Consider the following 14,827-nt stretch of genomic DNA (forward strand, 5'->3'; position numbering starts at 1 on the left):
CCTCGCTGCAGCAGGTCACATTAACCCAGATGTGTCACCAACCTTAGCGGGCCTTGAGCTCGACGGGCCACATTAAGTATTCAAGCAGTCGCCCTCCTCTCATTCTGCCCACTGGAACGCTCCTAATGCTTCGCCGTACTTCCATCTGTCTCTGTGTTTTCCAGCTCTTTGACTTCTCCTGTAAAGCAGCTGGATCTCATTCCAGGTCCCACTTTTCTACGCGGGTCTCGATAAGCTCCACTTGGCCTCCTGCGGTCATTCCAGGACCACCGGCGGCATCGGCGCCATCCACACACACAGCTTTATCTGTGCTCCTGAAAGCTCTGCTGAAGGCTGGGGCCGGCTGTGGGAAGGAGGTTCTGAAGCACGGAGCTTTTTACAAACTGGCAGGTGTCAACATGAGCAGAGGCAACAAACACAAAGGCTTAAATTAATCCTGAAAACTCAACGTTGTTGTAAAAGCCAAAATAAAAGCAGAATATTTCAGTAGAAAAGCTGCTTTGTGCCATAAATCAGCTTTTTGAGGACAGTAGATCAAAAGCTTTGAAATAGCTGAGTCATATTTTATAACAGTGTCTCTTTTTAGTACATTTGTTATTAAAATACACAAAGTTCTAACATAGACATTCATGATTTACAAAATTAATGTGTCACTCACTTCCATATCGTACTTCATGAAAGTATTTTTATATGAATAAATAATACACCGTCTGCTGTTTGCATGAGAAAGCAGCAAACCGATCCAGGACGTGAGAAAATCCCAAACTTTCGATTCGTTCATGCTCTCGATCCTCCTCGACTCAGAAACAAACTCAAGTCTGAACATGTTTCTTTTAAAACATGAAGGAGAAACGAGAAGAAAATAAAACCTGTACAGTTTCTCCTGCTTTCAGCAGAGCACAGAATGTGTCATCCGGCTCCAACATGCACAGGTGTAAAGCTCCAAACCATCGAGATCCAAACACAAAATCCAAACAAAAGTAAGATCAAATCCATGATGGGAGCTGGAGGCATCAGTCCAGTCCAGAGTTCAGACGATGTATGTGGGGAGTTCTGTGGAGAATTTCACATGTACATGAGGTTTCAGACATCCTGAGGGGAGAGCAGAGCAGACAGAGCACAGATTAACAAACCAGCATATAAAGACAAATGTTATTCATTAATGAAATGTTTTCCGTGGTCTGGGGTAAAGTTTAAATGTGTTGTCATGATCTGTAATAAAAACATCTAAATTAACAGAAATACGTCCTTGAAAACATCCAACTTTGTCAAAAAAAAATCAATAATCAGATTTATTTACCATGAAGTTACTGGAATAAATCAACTTATCAGTAATAATCTAGTAATGATCATAGTCTTGTATAACTTTGCTGTCATCGTTGCAGATTAGACTGTTCTGTGGAACATGAAGTCAAAGAATAAGATAAAAAGTTTGTTAAATATCTTCAGTGCTGGTTGAAAAGCTTCCTTGTGTGACATCATGAAATAAATTCAACAGAACTGGTGTGAAATATGTGAGTTGAACCCAGACTGAACTAATTAAGATGATGCCTAAAACTGAGAGTGTCATCATCCACATCCTGTATCAACAAGGTCTGAAAGGCCATTCAGAGAAGAAGATGTTAAGACAACATCAAAGCATCCAGTTTGGACATTCACTCTGGGACAAACGTTTGGACTCCATGTCCGGGTTCTGATGAAGCTGAAGTGGGACAATGACTGTTGTTACAATTGGAGGGAAACAGAAGAAGCTTTTCTGTGGATGTCAAATCTTCAGAAGGCTGAGGTGAACCTAACTGAATCAGTTTGGGTTAAAATAGAGTGAAGAGAGTTTTTTTGTTCTTACTTTGATCACTCTGCAGAATGATATAAAAATGCAGACTAATGGCAGTAAAACTGAAAATAAAACAAGTGACATTTTGTGTCAACCAGAAATGTTCATGACTGGATCTCAGAGATAAAATCAACTCTTCACAGGAAGAACTGATGGATGATAAATCAGAACAAACTCAGACAGATGAGGCATGAAATCTGAAATGAGGCATATTATGCTCCTATTAAAACATTAAAGTTCTGCAGTTACTCTGGACATAAACTAAACGCTGGACCTTTTCTGAACAGCACCGACGTGGAGCAGCTCTGTGACGCTGGCGCTGATTGGATCTTCTCCTAAACTTTGATCATTTTCTGGTTTTGGCTTTGAATGTCTGGATAATTTCTCCCTCTGGATTTAGATGCTGTGCAGCAGGAAGGATGTTTGCTCCTTTTATGGTCAGACAGTTGATATGATGTATAATCAATTTTTGATTGTTTTTTACATCTAGGAGCAGCTGATTAGCATCTCACCATATAATCTGCTGTCTGAACATTGGCTGTTAGCACTTTATGACAGACCACCATGCAGCAAAGGTCTTCAGTCAGAGGCCTCTTCCAATAGTTTGAAGACTGACTGCTACTGGAGATCCTTCCTGCCCACAGCATCACCATCCATAGTCATTCTTTGGAAATAATTGAGTGATCAGAATGATGTCAATGTTTAATTTCCCATTGGGATAAATAAAGTATTTTGAATTGAATGTGGTTTTATAAATCATAAGTATGGAATAACGGGAAGGCAGCTAAAAAGAAAAAAAGTGTGACTCAAATGCTATAATAAAAGCAAATAATCTATTGATTAACGAGAAATAAAACTAAATAAAATATTTAATATGTTAAAATGTAGTTAAAAAATAAAAGTCAGAAAAAGACAAAGTTGAATAAATCTTATAAACCCAAGAAACAAAAGTTGACATTAAAATAATCAAACACATAAATAAAGAAAAAATAAATAATGACATAATCAATAAACAGTGTTTTCAAACTTAATTTTGTGATTTTACAGAAAGCATTCGCAAAGTGTTTAATAAGAAGTGTTGGCACTCATATCATTCCGTATAATGTGAGGCTGAGTCTGATGTCGACCCGTTCAGAGGAGAGACAGCGTGTTGACCGTACCACTAACAGCCTCTGATCTGTTTATGTCTAGTTCTCCTGCAGTCTGGACCACTTCACTGAGAAACAACAGAAAGCACAGGATGAGCGACAGGACGGGGTGAAGCAGCCGTGAGACGAGACGGGAGGCTCGGATCAGGTCAAAGGTCACTCACCGATGGGCCGCGAGTTCAACTCGGTGTCCAGAATCTCCAGAGAAGGCACCAAGTCCTGCGGTGAGCAGGGCGTGGCCTCTGAGGGATTGGCTGGACTCATCACTTCTGGTTCTTTGTCGTTCTGCATCTGCGCATAGACGTTGAGGCCTGGGATCTTCCTTGAGGAAAGATTTACAGTGAGGCAGACGGAAAGAGAGAGGAAGCTACCAGGAACACATGATGGATCGGACTGGTTTCCTCAACCTTTAACTGAATGTTTGCTCCATGTCAACCAGCGTCTGGATGGGATTCAGCAGATATAAAACCTGTTAAGGCTAATAAATGTTTCCCTTTGCTTCTGCTCGTCTATAAATCTTCATGACCCTTCACATGATTTTCCCTCTGAACGCCGTCTCAGCAAGGAAACACGGTTTAACATTTCAGAAAGGTCAGCAGCCTCCATTTAAAGGCCTTCATCCTGAAAGCCGCTGAAGGCCGACTGACATTTCTTTTTGTGAGCGATGACCTGATCAGCAGCTGTCAGCTGTTTGTGTGTCGAGCTTCAGGAAAACTTTACCTCTTAAATTTGTAGATGACAAACACAGCTAAACCCGCAACCACTACAGAGAGCAGCATTAGCATGGCAGAGCCACTGTGGTTCTCGCTGGTGTCCACCAGGGGCGCTGCAGAGACAGGGAGACAGCCACCGCAGCGTGTGAACAACACAGCAGAGTTAGAGGAGGTGTATTAGCAGCCTGCTGCCTCATGCAACGAGCAGTGAACAGAAATGAGACCCATGTGATGAATCGGTTTAATATATGGACTTCTCTTACTCTTTAGCTTAAAAGCCCCTTTAGGACAGTAGCAGCATCCCCAAAAGGAAGAGGCACACATACGTCTCTGAATGTCTCTGTGTAGCTACATGGTGGGAGCCAATCAGACACAGGGGTGGAGTTATTAGTCGAGAGGGGGTGGGGCAATAAAAATGTGAAATATAAACCTGACTGTCCGCTGAGCCTGGCCACATGCTTCATGTTTGTGCTGAAGGTTCACGGTGAGCAGGCGGACGGCGGCCTTACCTGCCGACAGGTGAGCGGCGTACACGGTGACCTGGACCCCCGGCCGCAGCGTGAACTGGACCAGGTTCTGATTCAAGGCGTTCAGCAGGAGGTCAGAGAGCTGCAGACAGAAAGCACATGACCTGGGCTGGTTGCTATGGAAACACACCTGTCTTGTTTCATGTTAACACATCACCAGATAAAGCAAATAGTTTTCTTTGTCAGTCTTTAGTGTCTCTGGTCCTGTGAGATCTGAAGGAATCACATTATTTTTTATTTTAAAAATTTACTTTTAAAAGTTAAACAGCCGCTTTGGATAAAAGAGGAAAAACAACTTTGAGCATCTCAGGAAAACTGAACAAATTTGAAAATATTCTTTTACTGACGACAAATAAATAATATAGGTATTGAAATACAAATTCTCTAATTCTCTCCTTTGTCATATTGAATATTACTAATTAAAGAATAAGCCATGAAAAAGAAATATCAAAGAAGAAATAACAGTCGGATGTCAGCAGGCGACTGAAATGTTGAGAAGTTTGAATCTCTCCACAGAGATGTGATGCTTCTGTTTGTGTTCCTGCAATACCTGAGGTTAATTTATGCTATTTTAGATTAAAGGAAATATGATCACCCAGCATGTTGTCTAAAACAAGCATTTACATCGTTTTCGTCATATGGACTCAGTCACAGCAGTAGATGGATGCAATTTCACACATTTTACATAAAGTGGCTTCAGTTCAGTTGATGAAGTGTTGCATCGTCACAAACCAGAGAACGCTGCATTAAAGTGTGATCTTTAGGCTCTTTGTAGCCAGCGCTCTGTCGCTAGGAGACAATGTGTTCCCATTTATTTAGATGAATCAATGAGAAATACCAACGATAACACAGTTTGACTGACAGGAAAATAGGATTTTAGCTCCCATAACACCAGATGTAAAATCTGACTGAAAAGTGAAAGATAAAACCAGGTTGGAGAAAAAGGAAACTAATAAAGTGTGAATGTGTTGAAAAAGCTGCTAGGATGGATGAAAAGGCTCAGCGAGTCTGACTGATTGTTTTCATTCGAGTTTGAAACTAAATCAAAAGTTCAACACGCATTTCAGGGTTTCTACACATTAACCATTTCAAGCTTCATATGCAAGTGCTATCAGATCTCCAGACTCTTCTGCAACAAAGACAAGTTGGGTTTGTTATAAACACAGTAAAACCCTGAGCATCAGTAACGCTCCAGTACCAGGACACTTACAGAACTGACCTTTGTTTTCCAGTTTCTGCAGGAGAAATGCAGAGTTTTCAGCAAACCGATCATTAGGAATCAGTTTATTGGAGCTAAAGCTCCTGTGAGACTTTTTATTATCTTGGCACGTCTAGAGGATTCAAACACCAGTTAGGAGGAGATCCGTTTCTGAAGCAAATACTTTTGATGTGCTAATTCTCAGTAGGGCAGGTGCATCAGGATCAAAGGTGTAAAATTAATGATATTCTGCTAAATCAGGAACAAAATGTTTATGTTTCTCACACTGTCTACTTAAAATGGTGCTCAGAAGTATTCATACCCCTCAAGAGACTTCCAGAACCCTGGAAATGACAATTGTGTTTTCACTTCAACTTTACTTTTGCTGGAAACTCATTATTTTATCTTTTTTTATTTTAGGTCTAAAAATAAACTGTGAAAATCATTTTTTTTATTTCTGAGGGAGAAATACTTGAGAGGCTCATTGGTGTTAAAATACAAATCAATAATTTAAAGGTCAAGAAGCTGAAAGGATCATTAAATGTCCCCAGTGGTCAAAAAATATTAGAAAATTAAAAAGTAAATACACTCAAGTCCACTAATAATCACTTTGAATTATTAGTGTAGGACTAATAATACAAAGTGATTATTACTGGACTTATTCATTGATTTTATTTGAATGGAAAGGTACATTAATAAATGTACAAAACTGTAGTAAATACTCTGGATTTAGCAACATGCTAATTCCCATCCACGTCCCATAAGAACCCACCTGTTGATGCTGCAGCACCGACTCATGCAGTGTTTATGAAGACAACCTCAAACTGAAAACAGCCTCCGCAAACCTACTTTTTCCTGAGAAGGTCAAATGAAGTGGATAAACAGGTGAAATACAAACGTGCAGCATGTTTATCAGCTCTGACCTGAGAACGTTCCTGCAGCCTCTGAAATGATCATAACGCTGAATGCACTTTAAATACCGAGCCGTGTCAGCGCGGCCCTGACCCGCCCACACATGTGAACGCTCCTGTTTATGTAAGAGTCTTTGTCTGCAGGACCTTTTCCTCCAGGATGCATAATGCAACGCAGGCAGCTTGATCTCTGCTTTCAGACAGATGAACTGGGATCCAACCTGGGAAGGTTACCGCGACCCGGAGCTCAACTGGAGAACCATCCCAGCTGATCCACACAGACAGACCTCTTCATCGGAGCTCCTACACAATCTACAAATGAAGTGTTGCTGTTTTTAAATCATATTCATAAAAGAAACCAATAAGGAGCTGCATAATTAAAGCAAACACTTCCTCTCTCTCTGCTGCAGAGACTTCATTTATCTTATCTGCCTCATTTGCTAAATTAATTGTGATATGAGTAATTCCTGTACTCCTTCATGCTCCCCTTTGTGCTGTTTAAATTTAGTCTGTGCTTTGACTAATTACTTTCTCACCGTTTGCATAGCGGGGTCAGTGAAATCTGTTTTACATTCTAACAAGCGGAGCCAACTCCGCACTTTAAGGACGCCAGCCATGAATGAAGATTTATGGCCGGCTTGGAGGGAGGGGGAACTTTCCAGAAGATCAAGCAGGAGGGAGGAAGAAGGGGAGAAATGGAGGATTCCTATCCATGGATTCTTCCTGGCATTAACATCGATCATCATCCGTTAGGTTAGACTGAGCAGCTCTGCTTCATGTCGATTGATGCTGAACATTTCTCTCTCTGCCCCCCCAACATCATGTAAGTTTAAAAGTCAGTCCTTTCACTCATAATACTTGTCAGGCTTATTGATTAGTCGATTCTTCAAGCATTTTCCAAAATTAGACTCCTACAAAAAATAATTCTCCAGCAGATTAACAGTGACATCTGCTGGTGGGGAATGGGAACTTGAAGCTGCAGGTTTAAATTTTCAGGAGCCTTTACTGGATAAGCTGCTGCTATGAAAAGACCCTCAGTGAGTCACAAAGCAGGAACAGACGATCTGCAGCTGTGTGTTGTGTCAAAGTTAGAACGAGGATAACAAGGTGGCATCCGTCCGCCCACTGGAGGACGACGCTGCCGCCTCACCTGATCTAAATGAGCCGAGCTCTTCTCTGCTTTCCCCTCGGTGAGCTGCTTGTCAGGCAGCAGGAAAAACTCGGCTGCTGTTGGTAAACCTGGCAGGACGGTGACCAGGAGCAGGTCCTCTCGTACGCCTGTCGCCTGCAAGGAGACCAGAGTCAGGATCTGCTCAGATCAGAACCTCAGATTAAAACCTGCTGGGCTTCATCAGAGGATAATCCAGCCGACCTCCGGCAGAAACCATCCTGTGAAATCACGACTATTATTAAACAAAATGTCTGCGCTCCAAAAACTGCTGAAAATGTTTTGGTTGTATTTTTAGACATCTGAATTATTTAAAACTGCTTTAGTTTCCAGTTATTTACTGAAATAATAAGAAATATCCTGAGGGAGACGCAGCAGGAAATGAGAGTTTATGAGAACTGAAGGCTTTTAATGAGGGATGCAGTTCAGGAACCAGGTTGAACTTTTGTTATGTTATAAAATACATTTTGATCAGCAATCAATCAGTGATTGGAAACATATTTAAATCATTATGTAGAGATGAGATACTACCAACAAAAAGGTCTTCATAAAATCAACACATCCGAAAAATATAATGAGACAAAATATAAACTGATAAAATACAACATGCAAACAATCACATGTTTTAGACAGACATCAACAATGTCACCTACTTATGGTTTCTGCTTTTTACTTGTGGGAACCAAAAAGTGACATTTTTTACAGACTTTGAATAACAACAAAGTACATAGCGCCATCTGGTGGACAAATCTAAAATGTTAACAGCTAACAGTTCAAAATAAGACGAGGAACCCAAGCAGGTAAAAATGGATCTCAAACAACAGAACAGCTTTGGGTTCTAACTGACTGCCAGATTTTAACAGACAGATTTAAAACTCTACTTCTTCTCCCACTTCGTCCGTTTGCTCTAAAAATGGTGGACGGCAATGAATCTTCGGACTGAGCAGGCAGAGAAGGATACTCCACACTCGTCCTTCAAATGTGGAAAAAAAGGAGAAAACTATGACTGGTGGAGCCTCCGATCCTGGACAGCTTTTGTCTCATCGCTGTGACAAAACCGGCCTTGGAAGGATGCAGCCCTGAATTTAGAGACTTCCTTAGAGACGCCAGGAAACTTTAAATAAAAAATCTGGCAACGGAAAAATGAAACTATAGCAGAATAAATATCCAAAACACAGAGCAAGATCAACAGAGACTAAAAGAAGGTTGTTCAAAGGATTCACACAAGGGGTGATCATAAGTGAGGTTTGTAATTATTCAGTTAAAACAATAATTTCTGAATGTGGATTTTTTTTCTAAGATGTTTACAGGTTGTTGCCAGTAAGGATGAAGATAACTGACTGGTTTTAAGTCAAACAGCTTGTGAACTTCAGTTCTCAGTCAAATAATGTAAAAATGAATAACTCTCGTTTTACATCGGTGTGAAATAAACCAATAAAGAGATGAAGAAATGATCACTGCCTCCTGCAGGAGTCGCTGCTTCTTCCTCCACTTCCCTCTATGAGCTTCAGCCTCAGTGATCACTCAACTCAGTCATCAAATCAGATTTTCATCTCAGTTTTTCCTCTCGCTCCGTTCCGCCTTCAAGGCTGAGGTTGTCACCAGGAATAATAAAAAAAAAAACATAAACAATAATCATGTCAGAAAGAAATAACAAGCCAGGCGTGCTCAGTGAAGATTGGAGAGATGGATGTATTTCTGGCATCAATTTTGATTTTGCAGGATCAAAAAGTGTGAAAGGATGATGCAAGAGGCAGAGAGCTGCTTCCGAAGAATCGGAAATATATCGGAATCCTGAGGAAGTGTCGAGAACCGGTTAATGAGTCCGACTCTGTCTCTGACAGTTTGTGTTTGGCTCATCTGCCAGCGTCTCGTCGGGTCAGGACCAGGACTTCTGATGTTCATTGGGTCCGGTCCCGAACTCGTTCACCTGCTCCAGCATTACTTCCCCCTCCCCGGTTCTCCTTCTGACCATTTATCAGGGTGAAAGTCAAACCTGTGAGGAGCTGAGCAGCAGAAAGCAGCAGCTGGGAGAGCGAGCCTCACCTGGATCAGAGCGTTCCGGATCACCCGGCTCACATCCTGCCTCCACTCAGCCACGTCCGGGTTGTGTTCGTCCAGGTTCGAGGAGAAGGCCAGCAGGTGGGATCGGAAATATTCTGCATGAAGCAAACATGAGGTGAGGATTTTTCACTGACCTTTTTCAGCTTCAGCTCCTCATCAAGTAACGTTTCTCTAAAGCAGGGGTCCCCAAACTACGGCCCGCGGGCCGGATCCGGCCCGCCACGTCATTTGGTCCGGCCCCCTGAACAATGCCGGATCCGGCCCGCCTCCTCATACCAGAGAGCATTCAGTGTTTTTTTTCATATATTGTATTTTCTGGTTTATATGTGGATTTTTCTTCAACCACCAGGGGGGGCTCTTGAGCAGATGTGAAACTAACTTTCCCTCAATGGAATATATACTCGACAGTCCCAGTCACCGTTTCACTCACGGTTTTTTCCATTTGCATTCTGGGTAAAAATCTATCTAAAAGCGCGAATGTGTTGTCGCCCCCCCCCCGTAGACAAGAATTTTCTAAGGTTTCTTTCTCCAAAAAGTAAGACCGGCCCCCGACCAGAGAAAGGAACAGCTATGTGGCCCTCGCAGGAAAACGTTTGGGGACCCCTGCTCTAAAGGAAATCATCAGGTTTTTTTTTTAAATTCAGGACACAATGATACAGAAAACTGTCAGAACTATTGGAGGGACTGACAAAAAATTAATTACAATTATTTGTACATCAATCAAAAACCATAAATCGACTTTAAGTCAGTAAAATCCGTACTATGTGTTCAATGTGCTTTTAAAAACAGCTGGATTATGAGCAAATATGTTGATTCTTCTCTGTTCTGATGCTTCCTGAGAACATTGATGTTGAAAATTAGAATTTGTTCTCAACTCATTTCCTTGGTAAAATAAAGGAAAAATAAATAAACATAAAACTACAATAAAAAGTCAATTGATTTCAACTGGTCACAGTTATCAAGTTCAATTTATCATTTAAATTAAAAACAAAAAACTCAGCAGATGAGATCTCTGATTCAGAGCATATAGCGACAGTAGAGAGGAAAACCTTTCAGTTTACTAACGGTTTTATCTTAAGATTTTAGTTTCCATGTCATTAATTTATTACTTTATTACGTTACTTTATTTTTTACAGCCAGAAATATTTCCAAACTCTCTGTCTTGTAAGTGAGCGAAAAGCAAAGGAGCCCTGAGTAGCCAGCTAGCTTAGCGGCGTGAGGAGCAACAAGTGAGGGAGGGGCAGCGCTGGATTCCTGCTTTTTATCAGACATTAACAGACTGTTTACACTTAAACCGCCAAACTGAAGCCTGTAGATCAGCTTCAGGAATAATAACAACAGCAGTCGGAGTGTGTGAAGTGATGGTGGCGCCTCCTGCTGACAGGAAGGCAGATTGTTGTGGCATCTTGTTCACAGTCTCCACTCACCGTGGACAGCGATAGTTTTCCTGTCCTGCAGGATGGCGTTCCCAGCAGACACCTGCACCGTGACTGTATTGATCCCTTCCCTGGGGAACGTACACGCCACGCTTCCCTCCAGGGTGATAACAGGCTGCTGGAGAACACACACACACACACACACACACACACACACACACACACACACACACACACACACACACACACACACAGCCAGTCAGTCCGAGCGCTCCCCTGAGACTCGGCCATCAGCAGCCGGTTACCACGGCCCAGCAGGACGGACTGACATCAGAACCAACGTCTCTGTTCATCCGGTAAAACGGACTCAGCTGACAGAACCGGCCGTCCTGATCCCAACACCAACACTTTGACTCAACAGAAGCCAGACAGCCGGAGCGGTCCGCTGGACCGGGCCAGTCAGACAGAGGTTCTGGTTCTGTTTGACTAGAGCGTTCTCTTCTAAACACGAAAAATACTTTTCAAATGATTTCAGCTATTAATGGAATAAAACCATCCGAACGGACTTTTCCCAAAATATTTTCTCAGACCGAGATCAGGACTTTGTTTTGATCTCATCATAGATCCTCCAGGTCCTCCAGGTCCTCCAGGATCTCCAGGATCTCCAGGTCCTCCAGGGTCTCCAGGTCCACCAGGTTCTCCAGGTCCTCCAGGATCTCCAGGATCTCCAGGATCTCCAGGTCCTCCAGGGTCTCCAGGTCCACCAGGTTCTCCAGGTCCTCCAGGATCTCCAGGATCTCCAGGTCCTCCAGGATCTCCAGGTCCTCCAGGATCTCCAGGATCTCCAGGTCCTCCAGGGTCTCCAGGTCCACCAGGTTCTCCAGGTCCTCCAGGATCTCCAGGATCTCCAGGATCTCCAGGTCCTCCAGGGTCTCCAGGTCCACCAGGTTCTCCAGGTCCTCCAGGATCTCCAGGATCTCCAGGTCCTCCAGGATCTCCAGGTCCTCCAGGATCTCCAGGATCTCCAGGTCCTCCAGGGTCTCCAGGTCCACCAGGTTCTCCAGGTCCTCCAGGATCTCCAGGATCTCCAGGATCTCCAGGTCCTCCAGGGTCTCCAGGTCCACCAGGTTCTCCAGGTCCTCCAGGATCTCCAGGATCTCCAGGTCCTCCAGGATCTCCAGGTCCTCCAGGATCTCCAGGTTCTCCAGGTCCACCAGGTTCTCCAGGTTCTCCAGGTCCACCAGGTTCTCCAGGTCCACCAGGTTCTCCAGGTTCTCCAGATCCACCAGGTCCTCCAGGATCTCCAGGTTCTCCAGATCCACCAGGTCCTCCAGGATCTCCAGGTCCTCCAGGATCTCCAGGTTCTCCAGATCCTCCAGATCCTCCAGGTCCACCAGGTCCTCCAGGTCCACCAGGTCCTCCAGGTTCTCCAGGTCCACCAGGTTCTCCAGGTTCTCCAGATCCACCAGGTCCTCCAGGATCTCCAGGTCCTCCAGGATCTCCAGGTCCACCAGGTCCTCCAGGATCTCCAGGTTCTCCAGGTCCTCCAGATCCACCAGGTTCTCCAGGTCCACCAGGTCCTCCAGGATCTCCAGGTCCACCAGGTTCTCCAGGATCTCCAGGTTCCCCAGGTCCTCCAGGTCCACCAGGTCCTCCAGGTCCTCCAGGTTCTCCAGGTCCACCAGGTCCTCCAGGATCTCCAGGTCCACCAGGTTCTCCAGGATCTCCAGGTTCCCCAGGTCCTCCAGGTCCACCAGGTTCTCCAGGTCCACCAGGTCCTCCAGGATCTCCAGGTTCTCCAGGTCCTCCAGATCCACCAGGTTCTCCAGGTCCACCAGGTCCTCCAGGATCTCCAGGTCCACCAGGTTCTCCAGGATCTCCAGGTTCCCCAGGTCCTCCAGGTCCACCAGGTTCTCCAGGTCCACCAGGTTCTCCAGGATCTCCAGGTTCTCCAGATCCTCCAGGTCCTCCAGGTCCTCCAGGTCCACCAGGTTCTCCAGGTCCACCAGGTTCTCCAGGTCCACCAGGTTCTCCAGGTCCACCAGGTTCTCCAGGATCTCCAGGTTCTCCAGGTCCTCCAGATCCTCCAGGTCCTCCAGGTTCTCCAGGTCCACCAGGTTCTCCAGATCTTCCAGGTCCACCAGGTTCTCCAGGTCCACCAGGTCCTCCAGGTTCTCCAGGTCCACCAGGTCCACCAGGTCCTCCAGGTTCTCCAGGTCCACCAGGTCCTCCAGGTTCTCCAGGTCCACCAGGTTCTCCAGATCCTCCAGGTCCACCAGGTCCTCCAGGTTCTCCAGGTCCACCAGGTTCTCCAGATCCTCCAGGTCCACCAGGTCCACCAGGTCCTCCAGGTTCTCCAGGTCCACCAGGTCCTCCAGGTTCTCCAGGTCCACCAGGTTCTCCAGATCCTCCAGGTCCACCAGGTCCTCCAGGTTCTCCAGGTCCACCAGGTTCTCCAGATCCTCCAGGTCCACCAGGTCCACCAGGTCCTCCAGGTTCTCCAGGTCCACCAGGTCCTCCAGGTTCTCCAGGTCCTCCAGGTCCACCAGGTCCTCCAGATCCTCCAGGTCCACCAGGTTCTCCAGGTCCACCAGATCCTCCAGGTCCACCAGGTCCTCCAGGTTCTCCAGGTCCACCAGGTCCTCCAGGTCCACCAGGTCCTCCAGGTTCTCCAGGTCCTTCTCCCCCCCGGGTTCCACCTTCTCAGTAATTTTCTGAGAATCATCGATCTGGAAGTCTCTTCTGTGCCAAAGCTTTAACGTCTTACAGAAGTTAATGTTCTGCCTTCAGAACATTAAGTCCATGCACTTCTGGTGCATTTCCCAGAATTTGTCTCTTTCCTGAATGATGTGATGCCTGGACTGTCCCATCACGTCTACGCTGCTGTGATTTGTCTCTAACATCCCTTCTCTCATTATTGTGGCATTTAGCAACCAGGAATCATTCTGGTCGTTCCAACTGACCTGCTGTGTGTCTGTAAGCTTCTGGTTACAACATTCACTATGGAGTTTTTCTGTTTTTGAAGATGAGCTGGAACCACAGTTGACACACCTGAGATGCTCCTGAGAGCTCGTTGCTGGCTGAAGCCATCAGGATGTTAAAACGGGTCAGAGAACTCCTGCTGCTGACCGGACCTCCGCTCCGCTCTGCTCTGCATGCAGATGGCTTTAAGATTCTCCATAACTTGGTAATCGAGACACTTTAAGCTTATGGCTCATCAGAACATTCTGCAGCTGTTATCAGTGCTGATTAACAAGGTTTTGGTTTTCTGCAGCCGGCGCCAACAAATATAGCTGCACAGAACAACAGAGTCAGCAACCTACTTCTTAATCACAAACGGACACAGAGAAGCAGCGCTCGCCGTACCTCAGTGTTATTTCCGATCCACCAGATGTAGGTGACCGTTCCCACTTGGCTGGGATGCAGAACGGTGGTCAGGTTCACTTCCTTGTTCCTCACCGCCACAAAGGGAGCAGAGAGATGGATATGCTCCAGCTGACCTGTTCAGACACACAATGCATCACAGAGTGAACTCCACGCTCTGCTGCTACATGCAAAACTCACAAACAACTTTATTAACTTTATTAGCTCAAATGGAGAGAAGAAATTAGCCCAGAATTCTCTGCTGCGTCTGAACCAATAGCTGCCATCTGTGGGTTGTTTTCCTCTGCCGCCCTCTGGGGTCTGCAGTGACTCTGTGTGCGTGGCTGTCACACACGGCGGGCAGATCGGCGGCGGGGGCGGCGGGCTCCCTGATCAGTAAGTCGGTTCCTTTTACATCTGTTAGGCAGCAGAAGTTGTCAGGCCTCATCCATACGAGGCAGCAGCTGACTGGAGAGGAAGCGTAATGAGGTTTGTTCTATCTCTGTTTGTTTGTTCGATTCTGGA

General features: G+C 45.1%; 1 protein-coding gene across 1 annotated transcript in view; it reads right to left on the minus strand.

Annotated features, from left to right (window-relative positions):
- Nucleotides 1–3,698: 3,698 nt before the first annotated feature.
- sorcs1 (sortilin-related VPS10 domain containing receptor 1) overlaps nucleotides 3,699–14,827 on the minus strand; it is a 108,501-nt gene continuing 97,372 nt past the window's right edge. Inside the window, exons 20-25 of the mRNA XM_088006824.1 lie at nucleotides 14,306–14,439; nucleotides 10,991–11,117; nucleotides 9,546–9,658; nucleotides 7,482–7,616; nucleotides 4,205–4,304; nucleotides 3,699–3,808 (exon numbers count right to left, since the gene is read on the minus strand). Of these exons, the coding sequence (XP_087862950.1) occupies nucleotides 3,699–3,808; nucleotides 4,205–4,304; nucleotides 7,482–7,616; nucleotides 9,546–9,658; nucleotides 10,991–11,117; nucleotides 14,306–14,439 (719 nt within the window). The remainder of the gene's footprint in view (nucleotides 3,809–4,204; nucleotides 4,305–7,481; nucleotides 7,617–9,545; nucleotides 9,659–10,990; nucleotides 11,118–14,305; nucleotides 14,440–14,827) is intronic.

Source organism: Poecilia mexicana, unplaced genomic scaffold (genome assembly GCF_051168715.1).
Source record: "Poecilia mexicana isolate PSO_F unplaced genomic scaffold, ASM5116871v1 scaffold_1, whole genome shotgun sequence".
Classification (NCBI taxonomy): Eukaryota; Metazoa; Chordata; class Actinopteri; order Cyprinodontiformes; family Poeciliidae; genus Poecilia; species Poecilia mexicana.